The sequence below is a fragment of the Rana temporaria genome, chromosome 5 (assembly GCF_905171775.1).
Source record: "Rana temporaria chromosome 5, aRanTem1.1, whole genome shotgun sequence".
NCBI classification, from domain to species: domain Eukaryota; kingdom Metazoa; phylum Chordata; class Amphibia; order Anura; family Ranidae; genus Rana; species Rana temporaria.
The window spans coordinates 326978793-327004702 of NC_053493.1; the positions used below are offsets into that span (position 1 = coordinate 326978793).

At 41.3% G+C, this 25910-nt stretch overlaps 1 protein-coding gene across 1 annotated transcript in view; it reads right to left on the reverse strand.

Moving 5' to 3' along the window:
• CA8 (carbonic anhydrase 8) overlaps positions 1–25910 on the reverse strand; it is a 121416-nt gene that overhangs the window by 76338 nt on the left and 19168 nt on the right. The window contains exon 2 of the mRNA XM_040354253.1: positions 12057–12248. Coding sequence (XP_040210187.1) covers positions 12057–12248 — 192 coding nt within the window. The remainder of the gene's footprint in view (positions 1–12056; positions 12249–25910) is intronic.

Below are 25910 nucleotides of genomic sequence, written 5' to 3' on the forward strand. Positions count from 1 at the left end.
TGTGGCTGGGGCCTGACACTGGCTCAGCCAGGCCCAAAGCAAATGACCTTGGCAGGCAGGGACCGTGGGCTCCTATGGTGTATCAAAAATGATTGTAGCTCTTAGTGCTAGCTGTCTCACATGTGGCTACTGCTCCCAGTACCACCTCTTCAGGCCCTGGCAGCCCTCCTGGCTGTAGCTGCCTCTTTCTACTGCCCGTGCCATCACAGTCCTCCTGACAGGTTCTGCACCCATCCCAGACTGCTCCATCCCAGTCCTCTTAGGCGTGCTTCCCAGTCCTCCTGACTGTGTGTCACTTACCAGCCCTCTAGGCTGTTGCTGTTGCTCTTGGAGACTTGCTTGGCAGTGTTCGCCCGCTGTCCTCCTTGCTCCTATACCTCCTGTCCAGGACACCTCCATGGTTTTAGGAAGGTTCTGTCCACACCCGAGCCCAGGCCCAAGGTCAACCCACCAGACTGCAAAGCTCCCTCAAAGGCCACGACAGCCTCACTCTCCAGCTTCAACACGAACAACTCCTCCCCAGCTGGGCTGACCCTGAGTATTTGAGGGGGGCCTGCCCCCTGCCAATTCAAGTTGGGGATTGGTCAGGTCCCTCAGAATATTCCAGGCAACTCCACCTTACCTCCTCTCCCTGTCTTCTAGAAGGTACCAGAACATTTCAGAAGTAGGAGGGAGGTCTAGGTGATGCTGCTAGCCAAGCCTGAAAAAATGTACCTACATTTATACACAAAAAAACTATCTACAATTCTAGCACTAGAGGGTGTTACACTTAAAAAGCACTTAAGAGTTAACAATGAATATTGGTCCTATAATTATTGCTCCCACTCTAGTATACACATTAATATGCGACATGTTTAGCACAATCAACATCTTCTTATATAGGCGCACCTGATATATGTGTTTATGTACCTATGTTGGGAGGGTGTTTTAGATGTTTGGGTGTATCTTTTAATTTTTTTGATTCTTTTTTCTCTTTATAGTGACAGGTTGTCTTTAATGAGACATCGGGGGTTTAATAGACCCTTGACATCTGCCCTGCACTGTACTAATAGAGCACAAATTGTACTTCATGCTTTTTCACCTGCCACAGTGAAAGTGACAACAGAAAATAGAAGTTCCAAAATCATCATTGCTTATGGGTTCTTAATAGCTAGAAGAGATCAGCAAATAAACATGTGTAGGTCTTTCTCGCTTTACCTGCTGGAATTGCACAGAGTGGCTCCGAACCTCTTCTTGGGTCCCCTGCTGGCACTTCTGGCCCCTCCCCTCTGTCCAGTGCACCCATGGGAAGCAGCTTCCCATGGGGCACTTGTGCGTGCTCGCTTCAGAGCCCCATTGCTGCATCCATTGACACAGACAGCGGAACTCGGCCCCACCCCTGGCTTCCTCATCGCTGGCTTTGATGCCCCAGCAAAGCCAGAGATGCATTAAGGTAAAAAATGTTTAGCCTTTAGAACCACTTTAACAACTGACCAAGTGAAAACACAAATGCTAGAAAGTGAGGAACCCAAGATAGAACTGAGGGACGTTGGAGTTAAAGTGATAGCGATTAGTAAGAAAAGACGTGAACCTTTTCAAAGCAATTTCTGAAACTCCAAACATGGTTTTGAGGCAAAATAGTAAGAGACCATAGTCTGCAGTATCAAAGGCAGATCTGAGGTAAAACAAGAATAAAGAACAACTGCCATGAATAGGTCATTACTGACTTTGACCAATGTAGTTTCTGTGCTGTGCAGTTGTTGAAACCCTGATTGGAGGGGTTTAAACAGATTATTTGTAGTCAGGTGGTTATGTCATTGAGATAGGGCAGCACATTCTGGAATCTTCACAAGGAATAGTAAGTTAGATATGGGGAAAAATGTGTTAAAGGGGCTTTAAAGACAAAAATATTTTCCTCTTAAATTAAGGTCTGACAGTAGCTGATAAAGTAAAAAGTAATGTTTTGCATTATAACTAGTTTGATACCTGTTGAAATCGAGCTGTTTTATTCACCTCCAGCACTCCTGAATGGTTATTCTCCCTGACTTCCTGGTTTGCGGTGCGCATTCATTCTTGCTACATCACGGCCTAATGGGAACTACAGTTCCCATTAGGCTTAGCCTCCATGCCTGTGAGGGATAAGAGAGCATTTTCATGCAGGGCTGTAGTCATAGGGAGGGGGTGAGCACATTCTGCTTTCCACCATGCAAAACGGCTCAGATGCTGGTGGAAAGCAAGAAGAGGAGAGACAGGAAATGGCATTTTTAAACCTGGATTACTGTATTTTGGAGGTCAAAAGGAAAAACGAGGTAAGTGATATTTAAATGCTCTAGCTTACATCAATCAATTGATCTAATAAAAACAAACCTTTAGTGTTCCTTTAAGTTGTCCAGGGCTACAATGCTTTTTTAATATTGGGGTGATAGCTGTTTTTTTGAGGATCATTGGTACAAAATTGGTGCTCAATTAATCATTTGTTAAGTTAAAAGTAACAAAGCAGAGAGAATGGAATAAACTGAATAAGTGAGAATGGGTTCAAGTATTTTAGTTTAAAATTTAAAATTGGGGATATTTCAATTAGAAATGCAGAGCCAAATAAAGAGAAGTGGGAAAGAAAGAAAAAAACAGTTAAGATGGGTAAACTAGAAATAGATGTGATACAGAAAGAGTGATGCCAGGTGTTGTTAATTTTGGAAGTGAAAAAGGCAGGCCGAGGTTCGAACTGTGTATGGGCCGGCTGAATGTACCAAGTTGATTGATCGATAAACTTGGGTTCAACCAGCATGCCAGATTTTACCTGCTAATGGCTGCTTTAGTCGCTAGCAATAATCGTTGCCTTTGTCTGCCCCCCCCCCCCCCCCCCCACTGTGTCAAAAAAATGGCCCGGCAGGAGAGATTCCCATATCAACACTGTCTGTTTTGATGGGGGAATTGAGCGAATCTCTTTCCTGCAACACATCGCCGGCTTAACAGAGCTGTGTTAAGGCAGGTAATGTGTAAAGACAGTGAGGTTTTTACCAGACTATAGATGGTGCAGAAAAGCAGATTAAGATTGCGCCCAGGTTCACACTGGGCTGCAGGAATGAAGCCGAGCGATTTCAGCTGAACTCGCACAATTTCACTCCCGCTTGTCAGTCCAGATTTTGGCCGCTAATACAGAGACATCTGTGCAGTTTCTGCACAGATATCAATGTATATTTAGGGCTGAAATCGCAAAAAGTAGTACAGAAACTACTTTTTGAAATTGGTGCAGCCTCGCAGATGCGGCATCGCACCGATTAGGATGGTGCCATTGCTGGCAAATGTCGCCGATTTGACATGCGATTTGACATGTCAAATCGCATGTCAAAACGCACCAGTGTGAACCAGGGCTAAATGATAAGAAGACAGTTCAAGTTTTCAAAGCTGCAAAGGGGTCAAAGGAAGTTGAAAGTGCGCAATTAAGAAATGTATTTTGTCATCAAGAAGAAGAAGAGAAGATGCAAGATTGGTAGAAGTTACCAGAATCTACAAATTTAAGCTGATCAATAAAAGTCTAGTTGCAGTCAGTTACAACGTAACATGGGGTGGTGTTAGAAACTGGAAATTCCAGATTAAAAAGAGTGGCTAGTTGGTCAGAGAATCCTAAATCAAGGGAAGATCAATGGGAGACAAAAGAGTAATTTGCAATGATAAGCTCCAAAGTGTGTGTCCTTTGTTATCCGTGGAGATGCAAACAAACTAGTTTAGCGCAAAGCATCCCAGCAAAGCCAGGAAATCCTTAGCTAATCTGGAAGACTTTGAGGCTGATTTACTAAAGAATCTGGGAATGTTCACACAATAAATTGTGTAAATAATTACTTCAATTATCCAATTTCATGTTCAGATGAAATAGGTAAACAAGGATTTTCTTTTAACCTCCCTGGCGGTATGATTCTTTCAGAAAAAAGATGCTGAAAGCGGTACCATTATTTGCAAGGAAATTTGGCGTTTTATACTGTAGGCCTGTAATTCTTAGGAATAACTCACTTAAATCTGACCAAACCAGAGTCTAATAGGCATCCCGGGTATGACATTTTTTTAAAAACAAAATTATAAATTATAATATAATAAATAATTATAAATAATTATAACAAATAATAATATAATTCTAATAAAAATTATTCAATAATGTAATCAACTCAAAATCACTGAAATTTGCTCAGTTGTAGAATTGTCGCTGTCATTTGTTTTTATTTTTTATGACGCATTTCCCCACAAATCGCTATCGCACAATTCTGCAAGTGATTATAAATTATTATCGCTGTTTTCTAGCTGATCTAAAACCATTTTTTACATAAAGGGACACTTTTGGTTTCTATGGACAATATACAGTTTGCAGGGAGAAAGAACCGTTTTTATTATATAAAAGAACATGTAGGGCACTGGGCAGACCACTAGGGACAAGGGGGGGGGTGTATTTTTTACATACAGTACTGTAATCTATAAGATTACAGTATACTGTATGTATAGTGTTTGTTTACCTTTTTGAATTTTTGCGCCGATCTCCGCCCCCGTGCGTCGTAATGTCGCAGGGAGCGGAGATCGGCGGCACAGGAGGACACTGTGTGAATCGAGCGAGGTCCCGCTCGCTCACACAGCGCGGTGGCATCACTGGATCCAGGAACAAGGTAAGCCAGCGCGCGCTGCAGGATCTGCATAGCTACCCCCGAGCGTGACTCGGGGTTACCGATTTTGGTACAAAAAATCCACCCCGAGTCACACTCAGGAATGCCGCCAGGAGGGTTAATATGATTGAACAAGTGAAGTGAATCTTCACACAATTTATCATGTGATCATTCTCAAATTCTTTAGTAAATCAGTCTCTGAGTAAATGTGTATAACTATATTTAAGTCCCTAAGAAAAAGAATATTCCTAAAACGAAGGCATAAAAATAAAAGTAAATCAACGGTATATTACTGGGTATAAATAGTGGAGCAAATTATAAATAAAAATTAAGCCTTCTCCTTGCAGGAGGTCAGATGACCTATACATCAGAGGAATACGTTGGTTGAAAAGAAGACCATTGTTTAGTTTGTGCCAGGTTTGAGCTCAGCACAAGTCTAACTTATTTTTTGCAATAATTACCAATATTAGTAGTGCCTAGACATGTTCACACTGAAATATTTTGTTTCGGAATTTAGTTTTCGTCAAAATAAAAATATTATTTAGTTACATCCGAAATTCATTTTTATTTATTTTGTTTCGTTAAAAAATGCATTTGTCCGAAAATCCGAATTAATTAAGGTTGAATCTATCATTGAAGGCTCATGGTGTCTGTCGAATGTTCTAAGAAGATTCGACAAAGCAGCTAAACTGTACGACGCCGCATTCGTACATTTCCGGACGAATGCTCCGCCCACAAGCTATCATAGAATTAAAATTTTGTATGACTAGTAATAATTATATTTATAAATTATTATTACTAGTCAATCAACATTCAAATTCTTCTATAGCCTATGGGCCGAGCATTTGACCATAAATGTCCGCTCATGGCGATCGTATGTTTTTAACTGCTTCGTCGAATCTTCATGCCTCTTTAATGTCGAATCTTTTCTCTCTATGTGAAATAATCTTGGACTAATAGAGTTATATTAGGCACATTCAACCGCAGGTTCGATAGACACAGATCGCTATTGTAACTGTCATGTCGAATCTTCTCTCTATATCGAACTGTTGTCGCAACGAAACAAAACGAAAATAAAGCATTTTTTATGTCAGATATTTCGGACTCTGCACATTCGTTATCGTTTGTTGTTAAAACGAACGCGAAAATCCCAGAAAATGCATTCGGACGAAAACAAATGCACATGTCTAGTAGTGCCTTGTTATCAATGGAGTGAGTTCCAGGGGAAGCAGAGAAGTGTTCAGATGAGGCAGGAAATAAGGTGTTTGAGGTTAGCGTCAGTCTAGGTTGGTCTTGCAGCCTTTGCACCAATAAGTAGCAATAGATACTGTGCAGGTACTTGAACAGAGAAGATGGCGTCTTGTGCTACAATGCATGTAACCCTTTAGTCGTAGGATCCCACTATTTCAACAAAAATCATATGTGTCTTTAACCAAGAAATATTTCTGTTTTATTTGCAGTAGTTGCAATGTGTTGTACCTTAGCATCATGACTAAATACACACGATCGGATATTCCGACAAGAAAACCGTGGATTTTTTTCAGACAGAATTTTGGCTCCAACTTGTGTTGCATAGACACGATCACACCAAATTCCAACCTTCAAGAACGCGGTGACCTACAAAACTACGACGAGCTGAAATGTTTAATGCTTCCGAGCATGCGTCAATTTGATTCCGAGCATGCGTAGGATTTTTCTCCGTCGGAATTGCATACAGACGATCGGAATTTCCGACAAGAACTTTTCCCATCGGAAAATTTGAGAACAAGCTCAGGCATGGTATAGATTGGAGAGGACCCCGCACAGATTTTTTTCCAAATTTTTTATTGCAACGCTGTACCCAAATAAAATTAGTCTCCTTCTTTTTACCACAAATAGATATTTGATCACCTCTGTGTCTTTTATTTTTTGGGTTATAAACAAAAAAAGACTGACAATTTTGAAAGAAAAAAAACATATTTTTTTACTTTTTGCTATAAAACATATCGATTTTTTTCATCAATTTAGGCCAATATGTATTCTGCTACATATTTTTGGTAAAAAAAGAATCCCAATAAGTGTATATTGATTGGTTTGCACAAAAGTTATAGCCTCTACAAACTATGGGATATATTTATGGCATTTTTATTTATTTACTTATTTTACTAGTTATGGCGATCAGTGACTTATAGCAGGACTGTGATATTGCGGCATATAAATCAGACACTGAGTGACACTTTTTTGGGAACCAGTGACACTAATACAGTGATCAGTGCTAAAAATATACACTGTCACTGTATTAATGACACTGGCAGGGAAGGGGTTAACAGTATGGGGCAATAAAAAGTTAACTGTGTGCCTAGGGAGTGTTTACTAACTGTGGGGGTGGTGCTTGTACTGTGAGAAGGCAGAGATTTGTGTTAGCTTAGCAGAAATACAAGATCACTAACTTCCCTACTGACTGAATGGCAATCGGCCTTGTTTACATAGGCAAAAAAAACACAAGGAAGACACCGTAACTTCATCCAATTTCGCTGCATGAAATATACCGCCTGGATGTCGCTGCATGAAATAAACAAGACCGACATAATTTATGCCTCTGAGATTTGAGATAGATATCCCCTTATATCACAGGTGTCAAACGCAAGACCCACGGGCTGAATCCGGCCCTTCAGGCCATTTCATGCACCTTTCCTGCAGCTGTAGGAGAGCTCCAGCCCTCCTCTGGTCCTCCTTCAGACCCCTACTTTCTGCTTTCAAGCAATGCATCTAGCTTCTTCCCAGCAGCAGCATAAGGAAAGGGGGTGCACTGTGATGTAAGGGAGAGTGGGGGACTCAACTTCTGATGGTGGGGCAACGCTGTATCCTGGCCTAGGCCAACTAAGCCTAGGCCTAGGGCAGCACGTTGTAGGGGGCAACACAGAAAGAGTCCCCGTCGGCTTGCACTACACTGTTAGTGTAGCGCCAGTCTTATGGGGCGGACTCTGGGCAGAGAGGCAAATTAGTCTAGCACCCCCACCTGGTATGCGGACGTCCAGCATTCCGCAAATGTAGGGGGGGCGGTGCTTCTAATTTTGACTGTCCTATCATCCTGGACCACAAACCTTCCTCACTGTGCTAGGTATTTTCTTCTGCACCATTGGCATTGTTATATCTTCTTAGTCCTCTCCATAAAATTATCAGAATTTTGTGCATAAAGTAGAACTATAGGCAACAATTTTTAAGGGAAGGGCGGGTCTTAAACAGCAAGGGGTGTGGCCTTGACAGGAAGAGGTGGGTCATATTTAAATTAGGGGGTGCACAAGTTTAGTCAGGCCTAGGGCAGCACAAAACCTAAATACACTTCTGTGGTGGGGTGGCTCTTGACATCTAATGTAAGGGGAGGGGATGCGCTGGACATCTAATCTTACAGATACAACCGGCCCTTTTGGGGGAAATCATTATGCTGATGCGGCCCACAATAAAATTGAGTTTGACACCCCTACACCCCTGCCCTATACTGACCGGCCTGGATCCATCTTCTACTTTAATGGCAATCTGGCCCAGTATCCATGGACTTGGAAAAAAAATGGATAATAACCAGCTATTCTTCACACAGAATTTGAATCAGTCAATAATTTTTCAACTGAATTTGAATTGTTTACAAAAATTTGGAATTTGTTAGGAAAAAAATAATTGAAAGAAAATGAAACCAATTCAACAAAATTTGTAACTATTTCATTCGGAGATTAGGATACATCCCAATCTCCGAAAAATCAAAAACTTGTCTGAATGTATATTCGAACCAAAATGAATTGCACATGTCTACTTTTGGGTAAAGATAGGTTCCTGTACATTACTAGCATTCTTAGTATACACATTTTTTAGCACTTGAGAACTCTACTTTAAATGCACAAGGTAAAAAGGTAAACATCCACTGAATTTCCCTTTCTCAGATGAATAAATCTAAGTAACTTCAAGAAGTTAGACATATCCACAGCACAACTAATCACCCAGGTCCCATAACTAAACAGCAATTCTGCTGTGCAATGCTTTCCATGATGTTCTGCTTTCTGTGCTAAACGACCCAATATCCAGAAGAATGCGAGGGGGGGAGCTTTCTCAGCTAAGGGCACTCTCCTTACTGCATGCCTGAGCTAAGGGCAGATTGATTACAGGAAGTAAATGCTACATAAATCATTTGCCCTTACTCAAGATGGCTTCAGCTAGAAATACTAGGGGTGTGTTTTTCAAAGTGATATTTCAACTAAATAAAACACGGAGACCCGGATGAAAGGATGAGTTTGCACTCAATTTAATTATCTTTTCAGTTTGTGGTGCTCAAATGTAGTAAAGTTCTACTTTAAACTTTAAATTTTTACCAATCTGCCAAAGGTAAACCTAAATTTTAAATCCTTCCCATTTAAAAAAAAAAAAAAGAAAAAAGAAAAGCTGTGAAACCATGGGAGGATTGTTTCAGCTGGCACGCACCTTGGTTTTTGGTGACACAATAATGGAGTGTTAGTACTGCCAGGATGTTGCTGTGCATACTAACTAGACATTCTATTCATTCAACTGATAAAGTTGGATTTTTCTGCTGGCCCTTAATATTTTATTTCATTGCTTTTGATAGAAGAATGTGAAGCAAAGAACTGGAAAGCATTTTCCTCTTTTATACATGTCAGCCTATTAGGAGCATTCTTTAATACAAATTTTCTGAAAGTGGTGTGGGCTTTTTATAAGCATTCCTTATTAGCATTATTTTGCTAACATGAATGCAGTCAAAATGTTTTTTTAGAAAGGCATTCAAGGCATAACTGTTTTGCTTAACAAGTATGGCATGGAGTAACTTGTCTCCACTGCCAAATTATAAAAAGGCTATTCTGGAAAATACATCACTTCAGCTACATTTTTATGTACATGACCAAACTTCTACTGACAGACATGATAAAACTTTTACTGTGAAAAATACAGCATCTGCAACATCTGATTTCCTTTTACGTAGGCCATCTCTGTAGTGCAAGATCACTTTGAAAGCAAATTTTCTCTTTGCAAAGGAGTTTTCACTTAGCGTAGTGAATGTGATAAAAATTCACTTTGCAAGGGATGCCCAAAAAGATGCAGCAAAATAAAAAAACAGGATATTTGCTTGCACATAATTTGATGATTCAAGTAAGCACAGCTTTAGCACACTTAAGCAAAGCAAAAATCCCCTTTGCAAAGTGAATATGTCTCCAATACTTGTTGAGTAACTGACCTGGCCGCAGATACTCTATATTACCAAAAGTATTGGGCGCCTGCCTTTACACACACATGAACTTTAATGTCACCCCAGTCTTAGTCGGTAGGGTTCAATATTGAGTTGGTCCACTCTTTGCAGCTAAAACAGCTTCAACTCTTCTGGGAAGGCTGTCCACAAGGTATAGGAGTGTGTCTATGGGAATGTTTGACCATTCTTCCAGAAGCGCATTTGTGAGGTTAGGCACTGAAGTGGACTAATTCATGCGCTCTAATTCATCTGTGCAGACCAGTCAAGTTCCTCTACCCCAAACTTGATCATCCATGTCTTTATGGACCTTGCTTTGTGCACTAGTCCAAATCATTTGGTGGAGGAAGAATTATGGTGTGGGGATGTTTTTCAGGGGTTGGGCTTGGTCCCTTAGTTCCAGTAAAGGGAACTCTTAAGGCATCAGCATACCAAGACATTTTGGAGAATTTCATGCTTCCAACAGTTTGGGGATGGCCCTCTTTCTGTTCCACCAATGCACAAACCGAGGTCTATAAAGACATGAAAGAGCGAGTTTGGGGTGGAGGAACTTGACAGAGTCCTGACCTCAACCCGATACAACACCTTTGGGATGAATTAGAGCTGCGACTGCGAGTCAGGCTTTCTTGTCCACATCAGTGCCTGACCTCATAAATGCACTTCTGGGAGAATGGTCAAACATTCCCATAGACACTAAACCTTGTGGACAGCCTTCCCAGAAGAGTTGAAGCTGTTATAGCTGCAAAGGGTGAATTTTGAACCCTACAGACAAAGATGCCATTAAAGTTCATGTGCATGTAAAGGCAGGTGTCCCAATACTTTTGGTATTATAATGTATGTATAAAGCCAGAGGAAAGTCAGAATTTTGATCAGCATACTTGTTCCAGGCCAATGAGCCAGTACTGAAGGCACTGGATCAGCATAACAGCCAGGCTTTCCTTTAAAGCAGCGCTAAACACATTTATCAGGTTTAGCTATTTCACACCTTTTCTCTGACTTAATGTATTAAAAAAACGTACTAAAATACTTAGCTTTCCCCTGCTCTGGTTTCCCATCACATTCTGCTGCTGGGACCTAGAGAAGAAGCAGGGTAAAATCTGTACACAAGCAGTGCTACTGATTGGGCAGGCATTGTCTTAGCAGCCAATCAAATTTAGGTGTGGGTTATGCAATAAAGTAAAATACCCGATCCGGTGCCATTATCAACACCATGTTTTTTTAGACCAACAATTGGGGTTGATATCCTAAAACTGGAGAATGCAAAATCTGGTGCAGCTGTGCATGGCAACCAATCAGCTTCTAACTTCAGCTTGTTCAATTATACTTTGACCTAGGAACTGATTGGTTTCTGTGCAGAGCTGCATCAGATTTTTCACTCTGAGATTGTCATCTCTATTACCATACGGATGTTTCTGGCTTGCCAAATCCTCCCTTGACATAACTTAAGGCCCGTAAGACAACATTAGCAGAAGTTGCCCAAAGGGTGGCGCTAAAGAGCAGAAAAAACACATATTTAGGTTTTGTTGGCTGAAAATGTTGTGCCATGTGTATGCAGAACAAGTTCACGGCCAACGCCCTTTGGACCAAAATCCACGGAAAATTCTGCTGGAAGTCCGATCGTGTGTTTGAGGCTTAAGTCATGCAGATTCCATAGCTGAAGGCATGTGACTTCACAGATTTAAATGGGCCCCACAATCTTCATATATGCATTGTACAGCTAGCCAACCATACCTGCTTTGATTGGAGGGGCAGTCCTCAGAGATTCCAACCACTCTACCAAATCTATGTGTTAATTCTATACAGGTGCTTGCAAGTTGCTGGTATTATGCAGTAGAAAGAGGTCACTTTTTCATGAACTAAGCCCAAAAAAATTCAACCGAGTTAATGGAAAATGCCTTCAAATACTTCCAAGCGTATAAATGTCTTCTATACCAGATGTATCCAAACCTTTATATTATCCACTTATCTGTCATTGCTCTCAGGCTGGGATGTAGTATTTAATAGAACAAAGTTTGTACTTTTAAAAGAAACCCATTTGGAATCATAGCCCACTATTTGTTTGGCTCATTTCTGGAATTTTTTTTGGCAATATGTTTGAATGAAGATATATTTTTTAAGAAAACAGTGCCATAAAACCCAACATTAAACAATAGTATTATTCTATACTGTTTTGTACTCCACATTTTGATATTATATACAAAATCTACCTGATTTTGATTTAAGCGGTATTTGAACAACCCGACCATCATTAACCACTTCACAGTCACGACAGACAACATAGCTTGGAGACAGCCGAACTTCTAGTAAAGAAGGATCATATAAGGCTTCTCTTGAATTTATATTGATTGGAGATTGGTATTGTCCATTAGCTTCTGGGTAATTTAAACCCCACTCAACACCTACAAAAGAAAACAATGTCAAGCAAAGCACTATCTATTTTGCTGTTCTACAACACGTACAGATAAAGAAAAAGTAAAGTGGTTTTGTATATATTTTCTTTGTTTGGTTTGGACTAAAAAAATGTAAATGTGAAATTTTGCATATTAATATTGTGCAGTCTTCTATCCACCCAGCAGATGGAGCACTAGTCTTCGTTTCACATAAGTATAATTATGTTTTATGTACATTGAAGTAAGCCTATTGCTTACAGAACTGGAATAAATCATCACAGCATTGATGGCTCTCTTGTCAGATGGTTGAGTCTGAGGTTTATGTCTGGCAAACAGAGCTGTAAAGCAAGTCTCTGTGCAGTGATCTGTGAATAGGTCCCCTGCTGAATCAGCGCAGGATGGGATGGATGTTACTTTTGTGACATACATGTTTGTTACATTTTTTTCTGCATTTGACAGGAGACCCGTGTTCAATCTATGGGAGGCCAGATGAAAACAGACTTATATCTGTTCATATTAGGCTACCCCCAATCTGTAACATTAGGTCCAAAAAATGGAATAGGATGCAGTCCTTTTCTATTTTTTGTTGAGACCTAAATGGATTCAGAGGTAACTGGATGTTAATGGACACACGTTACATCCGTTTGCCCATTGACTAAAGCCCCGTACACATGATCGTAATTTCCGATGGAAAAAGTCAGATGGACTTTTTCCATTGGAAATTTCGACCGTGTGTATGCCCCATCGGACTTTTTTCCGAGGAATTCCATCGGAGTTTAGATAGAGAACATGTTCTCTTTTACTTCGATGGAATTCCGTCAGAATTCTGATGTGAGTTTGGCTGGGCAAAAGGCAGATCGTGTGGACGGGGCATTACATAAAGCTTTCTATCAGGCCTGCCTGAAAAACTGACAGGCAGACCTTCTGGGAAAGCTCATGTGAAAGGACTATTTTCTGATCTTTGAGGATGATAATTTCACATTAAAAGCAGTTACAGAGGTTAGTGAGGAATTTTTAAGCTCTTTACTTCTTGTTAATAATATGTAAATAGTTTAATGTCAATAGCCTGGGCACTGATTCACTTTAAATATTATTTAGTACAGGACAGCTACATTCAAATACAAAACTAATATAATGATTGACTACAAATAGTTTAGCACTGCCGCTATAACTGCACCCAGGTTCAGTGGGCTTGATTGAGCAGAGTGGTAGGAGCTGTAACCCCCTATTAACAATACTATGTAAGTATATTGTTTGTTTGGTACCCTTTACATGTACTTAGAGCAAAGGTGAGCACCCAATAACTCCACAAACACAGCATTAAGGAGTAGAGGTCTAGAGTGTATATGCAGTCATGTGAAAAATAGAAGTAGTGAAAAGTAAAAGTAGTGAAAATAAAGTACAATCTAAAAAAAATTACTTTTTCAACATATTTGAAGAGGCAAACATATCTTTAATCAATATGAACAAAAATCAATATGGACTACGGTTCACAGCCGAATTTAGCTTAACATCCATCAATTACCTAGACCTGACACTAATGAAAAAGGGCAATCAGGTCAGCACAAAAACGTATTTTAAATCGACGGACCGTAATGGTTTTGTGCCCCTCTCTAGTTGTCACCATCTAAAGTGGTTGGGAGCCATCCCAAAAGGGCAGTTCATGAGGTTGTGTCGGAATTGCGACCAGTTAGTGGATTTTGAACAACAGGCAGACATGCTTTTTCCATAATTCTTTATTTTTTATTTTCTGTATATTTCTTTACATCACTTACATGTATACCCAACCTCCCCCGGGGACAAAATACATAACATTTATAAATACAAACAGAACAAGTAAAAAGAGAATTTTTTTTTTTTCAAATAAATAAATAGATTAATATAACAAACACAAAAAAAAGAGGTGGGGGACACACCCTTCCTCCTCCTCTCCCTCCCCCATAAAAAATTGCTCCCTTTAGGGTGTTCCTTCTTTTATGTTCTTGTGCACTTATCGTGTTTATCGTGTTTGCTTCGTGTTTTATCGTGTTTGTAGTGTTTGTGTATTCCTATTTCAAAGTGTGAAAAAAAAAATTCTATACATTTATATATATACATACACATACACACATACGTGCCTACATACCCACATACATGTACATTAATTTTAGGCCCATTTCAGGTTTATTTTATTTGTGCTGTCTATGTGTCTGTGTTTATTTTGTATGTATGGGTATTGGCCTATGTCTCTAGTGTTTGTGAAGTTCTTTTACTTTGGCCTTCTTTATATTTCCCTTTGTGAGTTAGGCAGACATGCTTACTGAGAGGTTTGTAGAAAAAGGTTATGATAAAACACAGCTGATGTTTACAAAAAACTCTGTTTCTGTTATGGATAGACAACCTCTGCTAGAGTCCAAGCCATCAGGGGGAATTGGCTTTTCTATCAGGATTCCATAGAAATTATAGAAGCGTGGAATGAATTTTTAGACAATTTTGGCCTATCCTACTTAAGGATACAGATTTGGCCAAAATGTTACCCACTAAACCAAAATTAATTTATAAAGGGCCCCTGGCTTAAGGAACATGATAGCACCAAATGTTCCTGACCCCCCCAAAAAAGCATTGACTTTCCTGAATGGGTCTGGATTCCACTACTGCACTCGTTGCAGATCGTGTAAGGTTACTAACAGACAGGGAAAGAATAAGATCACATTTAAGTCTAATGTCACTCAACAAGAATATACTATTAAACCATTGATCACTTGCCACTCTAGGTTAGTCACCTATGTCCTGGAATGTCCCTGTTCTTTCCAGTATGTAGGGCGGACAACCAGAGAACTAAAAGTGAGAATCAATGAACACGTGGCCAATATCATTAAGAGTTTCCCCAACCATAGTGTCTCCAGGCATTTTGATCAATGCCATGGTAGGGACCCAAGTTTAGTAACCTTTTATGGTATAGATAAAGCTACCACCATTGGAGAGGGACTGACCTCACTAAGGCCATCTCCCAAAATGAGACTCAGTGGCTGTATCGCCTCCAAACGATGCAGCCGCTGGGCCTCAATATTGAACTTGACTTGAATTGTTTTTTAACTAATGAATAAACTTCCTATCTAGGTACATGGGTTGTGCCATATAATTATCACTCTATGTCATTTAAATAGCTAATATCTAAGTTTATTTACCACTATATATATAGTTGTGTCATCCAACTGTTGAAATTGGTGCTATTTTCTGTTTAACTATTCTGTTAATAGGGTAGCTATTTATGACCCATTGCTTCATATGTAATGATGTATTTTACTAGGGGATTAATGTGGAAAAAACTTTTTTAGATATGTATATCCTGCAATATCATCAACAGATTTATGGTTTAAAATGCAGGAATTTTTTACATCTTTAAATTTTGTATTCTAATTTTAATTTTATTTTATTATTTTTTTCATATGTATCTTTAATTGCTATTTCATGGATGTCAAATCGGTGCATTATTAGATTTACATATTATGCATTATAATGTATATGTATAGGCATTAGGTATTACTTGTTAGCTTGGAACCGGGACTGAGGCTGTCACTAGTCTATCCCCTCCCACCTAATTGACTGATGGACATTTAAGTCCAACTCAGTGCGTTACCAGGCACGCTTCCTGATGACGTAATCTACGAAACGTACGTAGAGGCACACCTGGTCACGCACAGTCATGCTACTTCCAGTCCAGCTGGTCTCTGGTGGTGGAACGCACACCTGATTTCTCAGTGACGGGGCCATCTCTACATACTGAACATGCTCAGCAGCCTCACTGCCGGGATTTAGGCACCACACACAGTAAGGAGCCACTTGGCAGCTTTTGTTTTTAATCGCATTTTAAATAAACAGTATTACACTATTGCGGTCCTCGCTTTCATCTTATATCGCATGGTTATACTGTTGGAATACGGTCGCTTGATTGAGAATCCCTGGTCCTGCGAGGAGCATTACACTTTGTGTAAACAAGCTTTACTGACTTCTTTTTAATTAAAGGGTCAACTACTGTTGGTAAGGTGCCATCTGTTACTTGATCACGTTGGGTGAATTTTTATGGATGAAGGTGGACCTTTTACTTTGATGATTTACTCTCATTACACAACTTCTTATTTATTCCAAAATCATCACGGAGGATTGTTTTTTGTGATCTAATCACTGGAACTTTTGCACATTTATTTGCATCTTCACTTTGCATGGACTATATATATATATATAATAATTTTTTGATTTATGAACACTATATGATATTTTATTGATGGTTTTCCAGTATATGTATGATTATCTTTTAATGACAGTTCACTTAGCGCCCCCTACCCTCCAATTTCACAGAAATGTACTTGAATAAAAGCAAAAGAAAAACATGTGCCTTGATCATTTATTCAACAAAATCATCATTAATTCTAATGGTGTAGTGTGGAAAAAAGTAAGTACACCCTTGCATCAGAAACTGCTATTGACCCCTTATTGTAAGCATTTTGTATATCTGCTGACGAGCCAACTCGAAGTGAAACTTTTGACCACTGTTTAAAATTCCTTCAGATGCAAGATGTTTTTGGGATTCCTTGCATGAACTGCTATTTCATAATGCCCCTACAAAATTTCAATGGGAATAAAATCAGGGATTTGATTAGAAAAAAAAATATTACCATAAACTATTTCTTCTTGATGTCCATTCCTTGGTTGATTTTCCTGGATGCTTTGAATCATTACCATGTTCAAACCCATTTCAGGTTCAACTTCAACTTTAGACAGATGCCTCTTATTTTCATCAAGCACACTTTGATATAATGCAGAATATATAGTTTACTTGGTGACTGCAAGCTGCCTAGGCCCTGAAGCATCAAAGAAAGCCCAAACCATAACATTTCAAACACCACGCTTCACAGTTGTTAGATTTTTTTAATTTCAAGTCTTTTGGTGATCTTTTCAAAGCCCTGCCAGACTCTAAAGCCTCGTACACACGATCAGATTTCCATCAGACAAAGCCTCTGACTTTTGTCTGAAGGGCGTTGGCTGTAAACTTGTATTGCATACAAACGGCAAAGAATTGTTGGCCAACAAATGCAAAACTACGTGTTTTTTCAGCTCTTTAGCGCCACCCTTTGGGCAACTTCTGCTATTGTGTTATGGTGAGAATTGCTTCTGAGCATGCGTGAAAATTTTAAAGCATGCTATCTCACATTTGTTGTTGGAAAATCTGACAACAATTGTCTGATGGAGCGTACAAATGGTCGGATTTTCTGTCAACAGCCTGTCATCACACTTTTCCCGTCGGAAAATCCGATCGTGTGTACGAGGCTATAGGCATCTACAAGATTTTCTCTGAGGGCCTTGGTAAGCTCAGTGGTTCTTGGCATAATGACATTGGGCCTGATTTACTATGCTCTGTGCGCTGCGCTGGTTCATGCGTTAATTAGTACTCCGGGTGGAGGCTTAATTGGGCGCATGAACCAGCGTAGCAGCCGGCGCATTGAAAGTAATATGTTAAGCCGCGCCGAACTCCCTATAGAAGTCTATGGGAGAAATCAAAAGTGTTCATTTTAAAGGCTAATCTGCTAGTTTTGTCCTAAAAAGTGTTTGGGGACCTCAGTCCTGTCCCAGGGAACATGTATCAATGCTTTTTTTTATTTTTTAAAACGGCCGTTTTTTCGGGAGCAGTGAAATTAATAATTCTTAAAGTGAAACAATAAAAGTGAAATATTCCTTTAAATTTCGTACCTAGGGGGGGTGTAATGTCAGCATGTGAAATAGCGCATTTTTCCCGCACTTAGAACTCCCCCTGCACAAAATGACATTCAGAAGGAAAAAAGTCATTTAAAAATTCACACGCGGCTATAATGAATTGTCGGCTCTGACAATTCTAAAGGGATTCATTCATAAAACAAACAAAAAAATGTGTAGGGGTTCCCCCAAATTAAATTACCAGGCCCTTCAGGTCTGGAATGGATATTAAGGGGAACCCCGCCGTAAAAAACAAAAAAAAAAAAGACGTGCGGTTCCCGGCAAATATCCATTCCAGGCCCTTCAGGTCTGGTGTGGATTTTAAGGGGAACTCCACCCCAAATTGAAAAAAAAATGGCGTGGAGTCCCCCTAAAAATCCACACCAGACCCTTATCCGAGCACGTTGACCTGGCCGGCCGCAGAAAAGAGGGGGGGACAGAGTGCGGCCCCCCCTCTCTCCTGAACCGCACCAGGCCACATGCCCTCAACATGGGGAGGATGTCCCCATGTTGATGGGGACAAGGGTCTCATCCCCACAACCCTTGCCCGGTGGTTGTGGGGGTATGCGGGCGGGAGGTTTATCAGAATCTGGAAGACCCCTTTAACAAAGGGGACCCCCAGATCCTGACCCCCCCCCCTGTGTGAAATGGTAACGGGGTACATTGTACCTCTACCATTTAACCCCAAAAAAAATGTCAAAGTGTTAAAAATGACAGTAGCCGGTTTTTGACAAATCTTTTAATAAAATCTTCTTTTCTTCTTTCCTTCGGGTTTCTTCCGCTGCTTCTTTCTTCTCGTCCACATCTTGCCCGACGTCTTCTTCTATCTTCTCCGTCCGTCCTTCAGCCTTCTGGTCCCGCATCTTGTGTCTTCTGCGGTCTTCTTCTCGGTCCGCCAGCCTTCTCGTCCGCATCTTGTGTCTTCTCCGGACCCAGCGTTTGAATTTGAATTGGCCGTCGTCTTCCCGCTCCTGGGACCCGCCCCCCTCTGACACCACAAGTAAACTCCTTAGAAGGTCATGTGCGTCAGAGGGGGGCGGGGTCACATGAGTGTGACACGGCGGGAACTTCTTCTCCGGGCGGCGCGATTGAAATTGAATTCCCCCGCTGTGTGACGCTCTGTGACCCCGCCCCCCTCTGACGCCACAAGTAAACTCCTTAGAAGGTCATGTGCGTCAGAGGGGGGCGGGGTCACAGAGCGTCACACAGCGGGGGAATTCAATTTCAATCGCGCCGCCCGGAGAAGAAGTTCCCGCCGTGTCACACTCATGTGACCCCGCCCCCCTCTGACGCACATGACCTTCTAAGGAGTTTACTTGTGGCGTCAGAGGGGGGCGGGTCCCAGGAGCGGGAAGACGACGGCCAATTCAAATTCAAACGCTGGGTCCGGAGAAGACACAAGATGCGGACGAGAAGGCTGGCGGACCGAGAAGAAGACCACAGAAGACACAAGATGCGGGACCAGAAGGCTGAAGGACGAACGGAGAAGATAGAAGAAGATGTCGGGCAAGATGTGGACGAGAAGAAAGAAGCAGTGGAAGAAACCCGAAGGAAAGAAGAAAAGAAGATTTTATTAAAAGATTTGTCAAAAACCGGCTACTGTCATTTTTAACACTTTGACATTTTTTTGGGGGTGAAATGGTAGAGGTACAATGTACCCCGTTACCATTTCACACAGGGGGGGGGGTCAGGATCTGGGGGTCCCCTTTGTTAAAGGGGTCTTCCAGATTCTGATAAACCTCCCGCCCGCATACCCCCACAACCACCGGGCAAGGGTTGTGGGGATGAGACCCTTGTCCCCATCAACATGGTGACATCCTCCCCATGTTGAGGGCATGTGGCCTGGTGCGGTTCAGGAGAGGGGGGGGCCGCACTCTGTCCCCCCCTCTTTTCTGCGGCCGGCCAGGTCAACGTGCTCGGATAAGGGTCTGGTGTGGATTTTTAGGGGGACTCCACGCCATTTTTTTTCTCAATTTGGGGTGGAGTTCCCCTTAAAATCCACACCAGACCTGAAGGGTCTGGTATGGATATTTGGGGGGACCCCACGCCATTTTTTTTCAATTTGGGGTGGAGTTCCCCTTAAAATCCACACCAGACCTGAAGGGTCTGGTATGGATATTTGGGGGGACCCCACGCCATTTTTTTTTTCAATTTGGGGTGGAGTTCCCCTTAAAATCCACACCAGACCTGAAGGGTCTGGTATGGATATTTGGGGGGACCCCACGCCATTTTTTGGGGGGGTTTTTACGGCGGGGTTCCCCTTAATATCCATTCCAGACCTGAAGGGCCTGGTAATTTAATTTGGAGGGACCCCCATTTTATTTTTTTTTTTTTATTTTTTTAATGAGCAATGACTGTATTCTTTATAGCCATGAGTACTTTAAACTTCCTTTTTTTTGTTTCACTTCAGAAATGACATCTTGTACAGGGACAGTTCTAAGCACGGGAAACATGCGTGTACCCCCCCTCCCCCCCTGTATGAAATTTAAAGGAATATTTCACTTTTATTATTTCACTTTAACCACTTCCATACCGCGCCTATTCTGGCACTTCTCTCCTTCATGTAAAAATTATATTTTGTTCCTGGGAAATTAATCAGGACCCCCCAAACATTATATATAATTTTTTAGCAGACACCCTAGGGAATAAAGTTAGCGGTCATTTTTTATTTGATTTCCAACGGTATTTGCGCAATAATTTTTCAAACGACTTTTTTTTGGCCCAAAAAAAAAACACGGTTCATGAATTAAAAAAAAAAAGTAAAGTTAGCCCAATTTTTATGGATAATGTTAAAGATGATGTTACACCGAGTAAATAGATACCTAACTTGTCAATACCTCACATGTGTGGTTTGAATGGTGTTTACATATGTGGGCGGGACTTACATGCATATTTGCTTCTGAGTGCGAGCTTCTAGGGACAGGGGCGTTATTTTATTTATTTTTTTTTTTTTTTTACCTCATATTTTTATTCTTGCACTTTTTTGACACTTTTTTTGATTTTGGATCACTTTTCTTCCTATTACAAGGAATGTAAACATCCCTTGTAATAGGACTAGTGTGTGACAGGTCCTCTTTATGGAGAGAGGCGGGGTCAATAAGGCTGGAAAGCATGGTATTGAAAAAAAAAATAAAAGTTCTCATGCTTTCAGCTGCAATCATGTTCGTTCAGCACAGTGGTGTAGTGTATAGCACTTTGACCTAGCAGCAAAAGAGTCGTTGGTTCGAATCCCGCCCGTGACAGCATCTGCATAGAGTTTGCATGTTCTCCCTGTGCCTGCGTGGGTTCCCTCCCACAATATAAAAACACGCTGTAAATCGGTTCCGGTCTAAATAAGCCCTAATATGCAGTAGTATATTTAGGTTTTGTTCTGCCCTAGGCCTGACTACATATCTGCACCTCCTAATAGAAAAATGACCCACCCCTTCCTGTCAAAGCCACACCCTGTTTTTGTATGACCCGCCCAGTAATTTTCAGGGGACCCACACACTAGTTCTGGGGGGCACTGGATTCTCTTAACCACTTCCGTACCAGGCACTTACGCACCTTCCCGCCCAAGCCAATTTTCAGCTTTCAACACTGTCGCACTTTGAATGGCAATTGCGCGGTCATACAACACTGTACCCAAACAAAATTGGCGTCCTTTTCCCCCACAAATAGAGCTTTCTTTTTTTGTTATTTGATCACCTCTGCGGTTTTTTTTTTTGCGCAACAACTAAAAAAATACTGCAAATTTTAAAACAAAAAAACGTTTTTATTTTTTTAGGTTAATTTTTTTGTAAATAAGTTTTTCTCTTTCAATTACGGGCACTGATATGGCGGCACTGATGGGCACCGATGAGATGGCACTGATGGACATCGATGAGGTAGTACTGACGGGCACAGATGAGGTGGCATTGATTGGCGGCGCTGCTATGCGGCACTGATGGGCACTCATAGGCGGCACTGATGGGCACTCATGGGCGGCACAGATGGGCGGCACTTATGGGTGGCACTGATGGATACTTATGGGTGGCACAGGTGGGCACTGTGCATGGATGGGCACTGTGGGGTGGCACTGATGGACACTGTGGGGTGGCACTGATTTTCCCAGTCAGTGCCCATTTGTGGGCACTGATTGGCATCTTTTTTCTTATTTTTTATTGCTTTTTGTTTTTTTGTTCTATATTTTTTTTGTTTTTGCACACCCTGGTGGTCCAGGGTGGGCATCCCTGGTGGTCCAGTGTGGTGATCCGAGGGAGGGCTGCGCTGATAAACAATCAGCGCGAACGCCCCCTGTCAGGAGAGCCGCCGATCGGCTCTCCTATACTCGCGTCTGTCAGACGCGAGTGAGGAAGAGCCATCGATGGCTCTTCCTGTTTACATCGTGATCAGCCGTGATTGGACACGGCTGATCACGTGGTAAAGAGTCTCCGTCTCCGTGAGAGACTCTTTACCGAGATCGGAGATGCAGGGTGTCAGACTGACACCCCGCATCACCGATCGCCGCGCTGCGTGCCCCCACAGGCGCGTGCGGCATGAAATCCTGCAGGACGTCCTGTCAGGATTGTGTAACCACTTCCCGGACGTAAATCGGCCATAGGCTGGGCGGGAAGTGGTTAATTTGCATAGTTTTTTCTCTCACTTCCTGTTTGGCTATGGGGCAGGAAGTGAAGGCAAATCTCCCCAATTGGACACAGATAATACAAAATAAACTGACAGGGCCTATAACCCTCCCTCACTCTATCCAAAATTAAAGAAAATAAAACTTGTTGATTATAGTTCTTGTCAGGGGCGGACTGACCATTGAGTCACTCGGGCACTGCCCGAGGGCCCATGCCACTAGGGGGCCCCATCCGGGTTGCCAGGCTCAGTAAAACCAGGGACAGTATGTAAAAATCTGTGTTTTTTTTAGATCTGTCCCTGATATGTCCGAAAATGACATGCTTTAATGTGAATATCCCAAGATTTTAGCTGCCCGCCTCTGCACTACCTCCTGGCGTGGTGGTCATCTGTAAGCCAGAGGGGCCCCATAATCTTCTATTGCCCAGGGGCCACATGAGTTGTCAGTCCGCCCCTGGTTCTAGTTTAAGCACAAATTTCATAGAGTTTTATTGAGAGCCCTAAGAAAATATAACCATGCCAATAGGCCAGGATAGAGCGTTGCTAATATGTAGGAATGTGTGCGTTAGAGCACCCCACCCAATGTTAACTAAAAAATTATTAATTTGCAAATAAGTATTATCTGCTCATTTTTTGGGGATGTCTGCACCCCTGATAGTGACAACATTTGTGAGGTGTCTTCACCCTTTCTAATTCATTCACTTCCTGTCACATAGCCAAACAGGAAGTGAGGGTAAAACCTTACTAATATCTTTTCTTGGGGACACAGAGATCAAGCTAAATAGTTTCCCATTATGTAAATTGCACTCTAGCATTTTGCTGTGTACACCCCAAATTATTAGGGATCTTGGACTTTGGGGTCCATTGACTAAAGGCAAATCCACTTTGCACTACAAGTGCAAAGCAAGGAAGAAAGAAAACAAAACAACTTTGCTTCTACAGGATTGGATGTTAAAACCATCAGTGCTTCCTCTCTGATTTTCAGCAACTATGCTTGTACTGCAGAGTGGCTTTGCCTTTACTAAACCCCAAACTAAATAATCATTTGGGGCAGGGATCCTCAAACTACGGCCCTCCAGCTGTTTTAGAACTACACATCCCATGAGGCCTTGTAATGCACTGACATTCACAGACATGACTAGGCATGATGGGAATTGTAGTTCCTGAACAACTGGAGGGCCGTAGTTTGAAGACCCATGATTTGGGGTGTACACAGCAGTGCTGGAGTGCAATTTGCTTAATGGGGACACTAGTTAGATTGACCTGTGTCCCCAAGAAATGACACTGGTAGGGTTTTAACCTCACTTCCTGTTCAGCTGTGTGACAGGAAGTGAAGCCAATTTTAAGAAAAGGGACACAAAGCTCAACCCAAAAATAAAAAAACACAAAGCAGGGGTTCTAACACTCACTTGGCTTCCCTCAAACACCCACAATTTGAATAGGATTGCCTTGCGCTAGATTTAAGCACAGTGCTGTAAATCAGCACGTCAAGCCTGTCCACCAATAGCAAACCCCCCCCACAGGCCATGTTTGCAGGTTTTCCTTCATCTTGCACATGTGCTTTAAAATACAGTCTGGACAGCAATTCTTGATAAGAGAAATCCCCAAAACATGTCCTGTCGGGGGTACTTGAGGGCTGAGGACCACTGCAGAATAAATAAAATACTTACCAGTTTTTGTCTTTAAAGTCATGGAGAATAAACATGGCAAACATTTCATGATTACACACCAGGAAAGAAGCTTAGACAAAAATCACACATAATTTGTTAGGCCCAAACCTAGTTCAGCTGCAGCTGTCAACATATGTAGCATGAAAAAGTAACAAAAGACAAACTTAACAATTTTAAAGTAATTTTTATTGGTCAACAAAACAAGGAAAGCAAAAAAAAGACAAACAAACAAAAATACATTTCAAAATTCTAAATAACCATAGCTTTACACATTTTTCATAAAATAAGGCCACATAGACAAATACATCAAAGTGAACATCATTTAAAAATAAACCAAAACCATTGGCAAAATAAAACAAAACCCATGCAACAAACCACATTTGTGTTTAGCAACAGCATTTCTGCCAGCCTGCCCCTTCTGAGGGCAGCTGAGGACTGATCGATCCAAGCTTTTTATAACAGTGCTAGTAATGAAGCAATTGAAATCACATGAACAAATTGCAGTCTCTAGTTTGGGTGAGCTTGTAATTGGGCACACCTGCAATTAATCCAAACCACGCTCTATGAGCATCCAATGAGTGTTTTTCACCTTTTAAAAAGAAAGGATATTTTTTTTCTAAGTGTTTGAGCATGCTCAGTTCATCACACATGTAGGAACCAAGCTGCAATGGAATGAGAGCTTTTTTTTTTTGTTTCCCCTGATCTGATGCTTTCCAGCCTGAAGGGGAGGTGTTAAAGACAGAAGTAAACACGCACATTTAATAATCTATTTGTGTGAAAAAAAAGGTTGCCAATTTTGTTTGGGAGCCACGTCGCACGACTGCGCAATTGTCAGTTAAAGCGACGCCGCGCCGAATCACAAAAACTTGCCCGGTCATTGACCAGAAATATGGTCCGGGCTCAAGTGGTTAAAAATTAACAAAACACAAAAGTGAGCCCAATTTTTGGGGATAATGTGAAAGATGATGTTACACTGAGTAAATAGATACCTTACATGTCACGCTTTACTATTGGAAACACTCCTGCAATGGGGCCAAAATGAATTCCGTGAATATCCCCATAGGCGACCTTTTTCTTTTTTTTCCAGGTTACCAGTTTATAGTTACAAAGAAGGTCTAGTGGTAAAAGTATTGCTCTCGCTCTAACGCACACGTCAATACCTCGCATGTGTGGTTTGAACGATGTTTATATATGTGGGCGGGACTTGCGTAAGTCCCGCCCACATATGTAAAAATTATTTTTACTTTTTGCTATAATAAATATCCCCAAAAATATATATTCAAAAAACTAAAAAACCCCTCAGTTTAGGCCGATACGTATTCTACATCTTTTTGGTTCCAAAAAATCGCAAATAGCGTTTAGTGTTTGGTTTTTGCAAAAGTTATAGCGTCTACAAATTTTTTTTTTTTGTTGTTTTAACTAGTTATTGGTGCGATCAGCGATTTTTATCGGTACTGCGACATTATGGCGGACACATCGAACACTTTTTTGGAACCATTGGCATTTTTCTAGCGATCAGTGCTGTAAAAAATGCATTGCTTACTCAAAAAATGCCACTGGCAGGGAAGGGGTTAACACTAGGTGCGAGGGAGGGGTTAAATATGTTCCCTGGGTGTGTTCTAACTGTAGGGGGGGGGGGACTGACATGTGTAAATGACAGATCGCTGTT